The following is a 10,339-nucleotide window of genomic DNA, read 5'->3' as shown; positions in this document are numbered from 1 at the left end:
TGGGCGAAGTGTAGGGAGGTTCTGGCGAGTGTGTGTTCATGTTTACAGACTTGTGGGTGTGAAATGACTAGAGGGGTGAGTCTGGTGGTTTCAATTTTACAATGTCAAGTATTTTTAAAATATTGTAAAAAAAAAAAAAGAGCTAATGGGGATTTCCTAAGACCAGACTGGGGGTGCCTTTTAACATGAAAATATGTCTAGTGAGTGCCCAGTGGGGGCAAAGTGAATGGGGTGTGTGGGTGTCGAGGGTTTGGCACGGGGCATGACTGAGAGGTACCTTGAAAGAAAGGGGTGGGGCTACAGACCCAGGGCCAAGGGGGAGAGGGGTGCCTGATATTGATCAGAAAGATGAGGTGCATTGGTACATTGTGCTCCAGCTCATCTGATCGAGGGAGCTAGAGATGGGAAGGGCCTTGGAAACCATGAAGTCCAGCCGTGTCATGGATTCCTACAGAGGACACCAGCTGGATAAAGTAAGAGGGGTGGCTATCAGAACAGGAGGTTACAAAAGGGATGAACTGGGAACCCAAGGAGGAAAGGACCCGTGGAAACCAAGAAGGTGCTAACAGCAATAGTTCCCACCAGGACTGGAGGCTCAAAAGTGCATTGACTGAGGACTCCCAAGGGATATCTGTTGTATCAATGGAAAAAAATGCTAAATTTAGACCTTGAAGACCTGAGTTTTAATCCTGGCTCCAACACTTAACCAGCTGTAACAATCAACCTTCCAGTGTTGTGAGGATACAATGAAATACTTGTCAATCACTTAGAGCAGATGAAACATAGTAGGTGCTTAATGCTTGTTTTCTTCCTTCTTTCCCGTGTGACCTTGGGCAAATCATTTATGTATTCTGTGCCTCGATTTCCCTGTCTGTATAATGGGGGTAATATACAGCCTATCTCATGGAGTTGTTCAGAGGAAAATGCTATACAAATGTGGGCTACTTGACCTCCAAACCACCTCGGTCCATAATCTTCCCTATCCTTAGAAAGTTAAAACAGGTGAGACCAGCCCTGCTCCTCCGCACATCACTCTGGTTAATGTTTATTTTTATTTGTTTGTTTTAACACTTGTATAAATCCATTTCTCTCCTTTTCTGGACCAAAGTCAGTTCATTTATATCTGATTTCACCTACATAAAAATGGGATGGAGTTGTGCATAGTGGCATTGATTTTCCTGTGCTCGCCCTGTATGGATGCTCCTCTGCAGGGATGACCCCACAGGATGGACTGGCTGGGATAACCATAGCCCTCTAGCCAGGGCCTAGAGTAAATGGAGAGGAAACCTAATGACCACAGGATGATGAACTTACAGCTGGAAGGGACCTTGTGTTGTTCAGTTGTGTCTGACTTTTTGTGACCCCATTTGGGGTTTTCTTGGCAGAGATATTGGAGTGGTTTGTCACTTCCCTCTCCAGCTCATTTTACAGATGAGGAAAGAGCATTAAGTGACTTGCCCAGGGTCACGCAGTAAGTGTCTGAGGCTAGATTTGAACTCGGGAAGATGAGTCTATCCTGATTCCAAGTCCAGTGCATTATCTACTGTGCTACCCAGATGCTCTACAAAGGACCTGAGAGGCTATCTAGTCCAATTCCATTTTACAGGTGAGGAAACTGAGGCCCAGAAGAGATAAGTGTCTTATCCAGGGTTGACTCTGAGGTGGGATAAGAACACAGGTCTTCACGACTCCAAGTCCAGCGCTACACCAGGCTTAGACTCATGGGTATCGTTTTTGGTGCCCCCCACCCCAAATCACACATTTTTAACCGTGGCAAGGGGAAACCCATGTCATCAGTGAGTGAAATGGAGGGAATGGTTTCCATGTCAACGTGTGGATCCCAGAACCGAGAGACAAGGTGGGAGTGGGAGGTCTGTAACGCAAAGGATTTCATAATCCCCAGGGACCTAAACCAGGTGTGAGATACTCCACCCTGGCAAATGCACCGAAGACTCAATGAGTCATAGATAACTGTCTGCTGCCCCCTACAGCCAGAGAGCAGGAGCAGCAGCGACACCAGTCAGGAGAGGCTGATGGGCATGGAGGTGTGCTGACTCATGCTTGGGGACAGAGCTAATCCTCTTCTTTGATGAATATTTAAGAACCATAAAATACAAGAGCTGGAAGCAAGCTTTTTGCAGTCTGGGCCAACCTTATCATTTTACCGATAAAGACATGAGAGGCCAGAGTGCCTTTCCTCACGTCATCTAGGGAGTCAGTGGCAAAGACCGTGACGCGTCCATTATTCTTTCCACCACTCCAAACTGCTCTAGGAAGTTAATAAAGAGGCATTTAATGGAGACTCTGGAGGAATCAAATACTCCCACCAGTGGGAGCCAGAATGGGAAAAGGGCAGATGGGATCTGGGAGTGGGGAGTCCGACATATTGTGGCTCCAGGGAGAGAGCCCAGGGAGGGGTGGTCTCGGCATAGCAGAACTCATAGGCAAGGGCCAGCTCCAGGTAAGTGGCTCCCCAAATCTTGTCTCTGGGCCTCTCTTAGTTGAGGAAGAACACCCACACCCGGAAGCTGAAAAAAGAGGGAGAAACAGTTGGGGATGTACCCATAGTGCTCTGGGGAATTCCCCCTACCCTGAACCCTATCATCCTGTTCTCACACACACACACACACACACACACACACACACACACCCTTACCCCCTAGCATTGGCAAAAATGAAAGATCCCTTGCTCCTTTATCTCAAGGGGACCTTCAGAGAGCAAAGGCTAGAAAGGGTTTTAGAGTCCACTTCTGTCTTCTTTTACAATGAGGAAATTAAGACCCAGAGAGGGGAGGTTACTTACCCAAGATCACATAGCTAGTAAATAGGAGAGCTGGGCTAGAACCCGTGTCTCTCCGCTACCCATACAAGGCTCTCCCCTCTATACTTGGCTGCCTTTACCCACCCCATGAGGGTCATAGTGAATTTGGATAGGGTGATGCTCCCCTCCCTGCCCACCCCAGGGTATTTGGATGTATTTCAGACAGCCTTTGGGTTCACCTGCCCTTTTTCACGGATAGGGAGATGCAGTGGCCAGTCTGTCCCTGAAATCTACAGAGTAGCCTGGCATCATGGAAAGGCCCAATGTGCTTGGTGGACCTGTCACCCTGAATGTAGAATCTCCTGGGGTTCCCCCTCCCCACTCCTCTCCACACCTACATACACCCTTCCCTGTGACAAGCACATACTCTCTGTTCCTTACCTTTGGCTGAGGAGTTGCTTCCCCACTCCCCAAGGGACCTCTCCCTGACCACGGTTTCATGTGGAAGAGTTGAGGGGCAAACACGGGAGCAGAGTGGGAGCCTGGCGCATTGGCGGGGTGGGGTCTTGGCATGTTGGTAGGGTGAAGGCCTCGCACACCACCAGTAGAACGAAGGGCGGGCACAGCAATTGCGTAGGGACGAGACACACTGGCTGGCTGAGAGTAAGGCACAGAGACAGGGCAAGGGGCAGCGCGCCACTGAGGGGAACATAATCTGGGTATTCGGGCCCTGTCTGGCCCCAGAACCCTCTGCAGTCGTATGGCTTCTGCCATATACCTGGGAAAAAAGAAAACAACACATCTACACTATCTCTTCTCCCATCCCCCCTTTCTAGAAGGAAGAACGCAGGGGTTCTCAGCCTGTAATATTTGCATTGCTCCGGGCCAAGTTGCTTCCCACATCCTCCCCCTTCCCTCCACCCCACCCCACCCCCATCCTTTGAAGTTGAATAACCCACTTCTAGAGAAACTGGAGCTGGGGAAAACCGGGAGGGTGTGTAATAGCCAGGAAGGCTGCCCAGCTACACTAACCACACTAGCCCTTTATGCAATGCCCTGGGCAGACAGTTGGGTTAAGACGTAGGACCCTTCCACCCCTGGGGCAGCCCACTCAGGTTGGGGCCCCAACTCACTTAGGTCCCAGCGGTGCACAAAAGGTTAAATACCAGTTACTGGCACAGCCCTGGTCAAAGGGATTATAACCCTGCAGGTAACGGCACTGTGAGAGGCAGGAGGCAGGTTGGTTAACTTGTACTTTCTGCATAGGCTGGTAATTTATAGTCAGCCGATAACACTCGTCTTAGCTTTCTTCCCTCCTCCCCCAGATTTCTCCCTCATTAGAATATAAGGCCTGAGTTCCATTTCATCTTTGGGTCCCCAGCACTTTCTTGCAGAGAGCATGGGGATGATTAATGAATATAATAATATATATAATAATGAATATTATAATAATATAATATATAATAATGAATGTGATAATAGCTCTCATTTAAAGGTCTGCAAGGCTTTTTATATGTTATTTTGTTTCACAAACAAAGGTAAATGTCGTTGGGATCCCATTTTGCTGAAGAGAAAATGACAGTGTCTGAGGCAAACTTTGAACCCGGGTCTTCTGGACTCCAGCATTTTAGTCATCGTGACACCTAGAGGTGTCTTGAGTGAGAGAAGAAGAGTGGGAAGAAAGCTCTTTGAAAATGAGAATACTGAGACCCTCCCGAGATGAGTCCTCCCCCGCATCCCCACCCCAACGCTCCAGCCCCGGGTGGCTCCCGTACCTTGACCTCATAAGAGCGCTCAGCCGAGCTCACCGACAGGGCTTGCATGCACAGCAGCAGGAGCAGGGGCAGCATGAAGGCTGCGGCGGGGACAGCGACCACGATGCTGGCAGAGAGGCTAAGGGGGGACACCTGCTGACCTGGGTCCTTCCCCATCCTGATTTCACCAGCCCTTCCTCTTGTCCCTCCTTCTCTATCTCTTTATCCTTCTCTCCCTGACCCATCATTCCCTGTCTTCACTGCCCTCCTCTCTGTTCCCTCCCCATTTCTCATTCCTCCTCTGGGTCCCTAGGACCCCCCCAAACCCTTCCCTATCTTGATTTCTCTTCCCTGACCCCCTTCTTCCTTCTGCACAGGCCCACTCCCCGACATCTTCCCTGTTTTGAGTGCTGCCCCTTCCCCTCCCATGCCCTTGCCCTCAGAACACATCCTCTTTCAAGAAAGCCTCCCCCCCCCCCCCCCCCCCCCCGCCCCATTGGTCCTGAAGAGGATACGCAAAGGCCTTGTCCACGGACAACGGCTGTTGGGATGTTCGGATCAGGAAGGCCAAGCAGGCAGAAAGCAGGGCTCCCGTGTAGAGGCAGAGCGAGACCACCAGCAGCATGAAGCAGCGGAAGTTGCGTTGGCCAATGCAGTTGTTGACCCACTTGCAATGGTGATCAAAATCCTGGGGGGAGTACAGTGAATTGGGGCTGGGGGTTCAACTAAGGAATCCCTAAGCCTCAAACCCCTCTGCCTTTCCTTACCCCGATCTCCCCACCCACTTTCCCCTTTCCCTTGCACTCTCTCCCACCTTTTTTTTTGCACCTCCCCCCCTTTTTTTGTCCTTCCCCACACAGGAAGAAGCTGAGAGGCCAATTAGCCAGCAAATTTTGTCCCTTGGCCTGGTAGTTGTGAGTTTATCCTTTCAGGGAGGCAGCCTGGGGCCATGAAAAGAGATACCAGAAACCAAGAGATCTGGGCTCTGGCTTAATCCCTGTCACTAAGAAGGTATGTGACTCTGGGCAAAACCTATCACCTCTCATGGTTTTGGTTTCCCCAACTATAAAATGAAGATGCTAATTATATCTTTCCTGTCTATCTAAGGGATCAAATGAGAACATAAAATACCTAACAATTATATAGAACAGGGCTGGGGAAACTGAGGGCCTCAAGGTTACACATGGCCCTCTAGGTCCTCAAGTGCAGTGAAAGGACCCAAAGGGCCAAATGTGGCCTCGAGGCTGCAGGTTCCCCATCCCTGATACAGAACCAAAGGGCTTCTACACATTATCTCATTAGAACATGAATGAAAAGCCATTTGATAAAAGTGCCGTAAATAAGTTTTAGATTATTGTTCTAAGAAAGTCTCCTGGCCTGGAAACCTGGGCTTCGTTTCCCAAAGACTTGAGTCAGCAAGAAGCAAGAGTTTCCTGCTGGGCCCAGCATTGCCCTGGCCCATTCCCTGCCCCCTCTCCACCCTTGAGAACTCTCACAAGCACACACACACCTTCATGGTCTTCTCAGCTGACACTAAGAGGAGCAGTAGTGTCAGCTTTCTCCCTGCCCCAAAAGAGATGTGTGTTTGTGTAAAGACAGTATATAAGAATCCCAAGCCAGGGGTTCTTAATGTAGGATCTGCTCTGTTTGAATAGACTTCATGGGTTTTGTGAGCTTGGGTGGGATAAAAATTTGTGTTCCGTTAAATCCGGCTCTTTGTGACCCTTTTTGGGGTTTTCTTGGCAAAAATACTGGAGCGGTTTGCCATTTCCTTTTCCAGCTCATTTTACAGAAACTGAGGCAAATGGGGTCAAGTGACTTGCCCAGGGTCACACAACTAATAATGTCTAAGGTCAGATTTGAACTCACAAAGATGAATCTTTCTGACTCTAGGCCTGGTGCTGTATCCACTGCACCCCCTAGCTGCCCTGGATAAGAATTACATCTCTATTTTCTACTACCCTGTCATTGAAATTTGTGATTTCCTTAAATTATCAATTTTTTAAAAACTATTAAAAAACTAAAGGCTTTGCCACACTACCAAAGAAAGGCATCCTTGACTCAAAAAAGGCTAAGAATCCCTGGGTCCTAAAATGTCTGAACTCTTAGGAAGAATTCTTAGAGATCATCTACCTATCTGATTCAGCCCTCTCATTTTCCAGATGAGGAAGTGGCGGTCTGAAGGGAAATCATAGATTTAAAACTAGAAGGGTCCTCAGATTACCGAGTACACCGCCCCCCCCCATTTTAGAGATGTGAAAACTGAGCCCCAGGAAGGTTCAGTCACTTGCCTAAGGTCACACAGGTAGTGAATGTCAGAGGTAAGATTTAAACCCACATCTGCTGACTCCAGAATCAAAGCTCATTCCACACTATGATGCTACCTGAGGTCTCATTGCTAGTTAGTGGCAGGGCTGGAAATCAAATCCACATCTTCTGATTTTCAAGACCAGGGCTTTCCTGAGAGCACCAGAATTCATCTCTGCTTTTTATAGACATGCCTGATGCATATATATATATGTTTCCTACTGTGGTGGGGCTAGCTGACATGTAACATGTTTTAGAATAGTCTTAAAAGATTCTTCTCATAAATAAGTCCATGTGATGTGATGTAGTGGGAAGCTGGGCTGATGTATGGGAAAGGCCACTAGATTGGTTGTCAAGAGACTTGAGTTTAAATCCTACCTCTGAACCTTTTGTGCAACCATGCACAGGTCATATAACCTCTCTGAACTTCAGTTTCCTCATCTGGAAAACGGATACAATCCTTTCAGTGTCTTCAAAGAGGTTGTTGTGGAAATGTGAGCTACGAGTATACCCATTTGGGTTTGTCTTACAGATTCTGTAGGTGGGGTGGGGAGAGTCATGAAGCCAGCCTAGATACCCATCCAGGACTCACCTCCACACAGATGTTGCACCAGGGACAGTGGTAGGTCCGGGGAGGACGGTGGTAGCAACACCTCTGGCACCATTGCAGGCGGAAAGCTCTCCTGTTCACCCATACCACCTTGATGGCCAGTGGGCACTGCCACTCAGAGCCTGGGCATGGAGAGAGACAGGAAGCACCTGAATATGCTTACATCCCCACCACCAGAACAAGTGACCAGAAGCCTGGGAGCGTCCAGCTTCTAGGACTCTAAAAAAACTCAGCAATCTAGGGGGAAGAGGTAGAACAGAGACATTTGCAAGTGCATCGAGGTCCAGAGGACAACCCTACAGGGATACCTGAGTGTCTAAAGCACATGGGTGTCCCAACAGGAAGAGTTTTGACTTAGAAACCAGGCCTTTGGAATCGTGGTTGGCCTGCCCTTTAAGGTGGAGTTGAGGAAGGGAGTGGGGTAGGTAGGAAAGGGAAAAACAAAGAAAATAGGAGTATTGCGAAGGGAAAGTAGGACACGTCTAGTGGGACAGAAGGAAAAAGCTCTCCTTATCAACCCGCTCCACAACTGCTAGGTTCCTCCCCTCCTCTTCCTTTCCATGTTTCTTTTACCCTCTCCCAGAATCAGCAAGAAAACCATTGGAAGTCACCCAGACCTGTTTCCTCCTTTTACAGAGTCCCCAAGAGGGAGAATGACTCCACAAGCTCACGCAGCTAATTAGTGGCAGAGTCAGGAAGAGACCCTAAGTCTCTTGGCTCCCAGCTCAGAGCAGAACCCCACTTTAGCCTCAGAAGCTCTCTGAGTCACAGCTTGATAGTTTGGGAAACACAGCTTTTGGAGGCAGAAGGGGCAGAGGCAGGTGTTCTGGGGAAACTGAGGCACAAAGAAGGGAGAGGTTTTAGATCTCAGTGGCTTGCCTGATCTACAGCCTCCAACCCTCCTCCTCCTTCCCATCCCCTTTTATTTCTTGGAGCACTAGGTCTCAGGCAGGCAGGGGGACCTCACCTCGGTGGAGAATGCCAGGGTCAGAGAAATTGAGAAAAATGAGACTGACCACAGTGGGAACAAAAAGGACTCCGGTGATGGTGGGAGACACCCAGTCACCATGCTGAGCAAGCCACCTGCAACTGAAAAGAGAAGCAATCCCAGGCTAAGTTTCTTTTCAGCCTTCCCTCCACTCACCTATGCAATTCCCTTCCCATTCTAACTCACCCCAATCCCCAGTCCAGAGGGACTAAAAGGAAGGTGTATCAAATGCAAACTTCCAGAATTGGATATCGTCTCATATCTCATCATCTCAGCCAATGTCCCAACCTAACATTAGACAGGTTGCGGCCTGTTCTAAGGCAGCAAGGGGAAGAGAATTCATGTTCTTCTTGGTAACTCTGATGAGCAAGGTTCAGGGGGTATGGTCCATTTCAGTACAGTGGCCATTTTTCACCCACTAACCACTCATTTGGGGCCTTGAAGTATCTGAGTGGGCTGTGGAAAAGGACAAGAAGGTCATCCTGGACCAGTCCAGACTGGTCTAAGACTAAAAAAAATAGCAGGAAGTTAGGAGGCTTGAAGGAAGTAAGCATCTCATTGACTGGGAGCAGCTACGGGAACCTGTGAGATGCTGTGATTGCCATGAGAGATGAGGGCCCACTCTGGTAGATCCTCCCTATCCACTTGGGATTCCTACAAAGGAAAGGGGCCATGACCAGCCAGGCTATGGAGAAGGCAAGATGCCTGTGAGATGGGGAGCTCCATCCTGATCTGTATACATGGAGTTCTTCATGGGAGCTGAGACCCACTCACGGGAAGGAGAAGAACAGACCACTGATGGTGATCAACAGCACGACATTGAAGGCAGCGAAAATGCTAGACGGAGCCCAGGAGTGAGGGACATTCTTGTGGGTCACTGCCATCCTCCACCAGGGGCCCCCAGGGGAGAGCAGAGCCACTGCTAGGCTCTCTCCCCCCCTCTGGCTACCCATAACCCATCCCTGACCTTCAGAATCCTGTGAGGAGAAGTTGCCAGGTCGATGGGAACCAGAAGGAGGAAAATATAATGTGACATCATAAAGGACGAGGAGGTTCCTAGCGGAGAGAGAGACTTAGGAGTTTTCAAACAGAGATACTTCCATCTAGTTCTCCTGTTTTATTTGACTATTCTCTATCCCCTGGCTTCCAAGCCCATTGCCCAAGTTCTGTTACTGTGAGGCATTTTTTTCATGAGAATGAAGAAGATGGATAGATGGATGGATGGATAGATAGATAGGTAGATAGATAAAAATAGACAGAAAGACAGCATTTATGAAGTGTTTACTATGAGTCAGGCACTGTGCTAAGGACTAAGATACTGAAAAGCAGGGGAGAGGAGGGAAAAGATATTCAAATATAGAACTATGGTGAGGAGATGACCAGGAAAGGAAGTTAAGGTGAAAGTTCACTTATCAGATCCTGGGGACTCAGGGGTGGACTCCAGCCAAGGGCCATGGTGAAGAACCAGTGAGGATGTGGCATGGAAACCCAATCCTAACACATGGCTGGACAGCTACACTGGCACTGAAGGATATAAAATTTGGGAAAATATATTGGAAACTTCTGTGGCTGTCCTCTACTTTAAAAAAAAAATCCAGCCAAGTTACCAAAAGGTAACTTGCCCTGTCTCTGCCCCACCAATTTTAAAAATGATCATTATTAATGATTATTATTCCAATGATTTCATTGATGCAGGAATCTATCAACGTTGATGGGCCAGGTCCTAACAAATTCCTTTTATGACACAAATATGGTGCTGATACTTAAACCAGGAAGAGCTACAACAGAGAAAGAAAACCACAGACCAATTTTTGTAATGAATATTGATGCAAACATTTTAAATAAAATACTAGCAAGGATGTTGTAGCAATATATCACAAGGATCATACACTATGACCAGGTAGGATTTATACCAGGAA

The 10,339-nt window shown here is 48.2% G+C and overlaps 1 protein-coding gene across 2 annotated transcripts; it reads right to left on the bottom strand.

Annotated features, from left to right (window-relative positions):
* Positions 1-2,271: 2,271 nt before the first annotated feature.
* On the bottom strand, positions 2,272-9,385 carry ZDHHC19 (zinc finger DHHC-type palmitoyltransferase 19). 2 transcript variants are annotated; one of them, XM_036747814.1, is made up of 8 exons: positions 9,195-9,385; positions 8,400-8,521; positions 7,415-7,554; positions 5,031-5,203; positions 4,537-4,642; positions 3,895-3,980; positions 3,203-3,539; positions 2,272-2,528 (listed from the first exon to the last, which is right to left on the bottom strand). In XM_036747814.1, the coding sequence occupies exons 1-8, from the start codon at positions 9,371-9,373 to the stop codon at positions 2,439-2,441; spliced, it is 1,233 nt and encodes a 410-aa protein (XP_036603709.1). In that variant the 5' UTR covers positions 9,374-9,385; the 3' UTR covers positions 2,272-2,438. The 2 variants fall into 2 exon arrangements, with proteins under 2 accessions (XP_036603709.1, XP_036603708.1); XM_036747813.1 differs by lacking the exon at positions 3,895-3,980 and having other exon boundaries at positions 2,276-2,528.
* Between the last annotated feature and the right edge of the window lie 954 nt (positions 9,386-10,339).

Source organism: Trichosurus vulpecula, chromosome 2 (assembly GCF_011100635.1).
Source record: "Trichosurus vulpecula isolate mTriVul1 chromosome 2, mTriVul1.pri, whole genome shotgun sequence".
NCBI classification, from domain to species: domain Eukaryota; kingdom Metazoa; phylum Chordata; class Mammalia; order Diprotodontia; family Phalangeridae; genus Trichosurus; species Trichosurus vulpecula.
The sequence above is the reverse complement of the archived record's forward strand: the minus strand, read 5'-3'. Positions and strand labels throughout refer to the sequence as shown.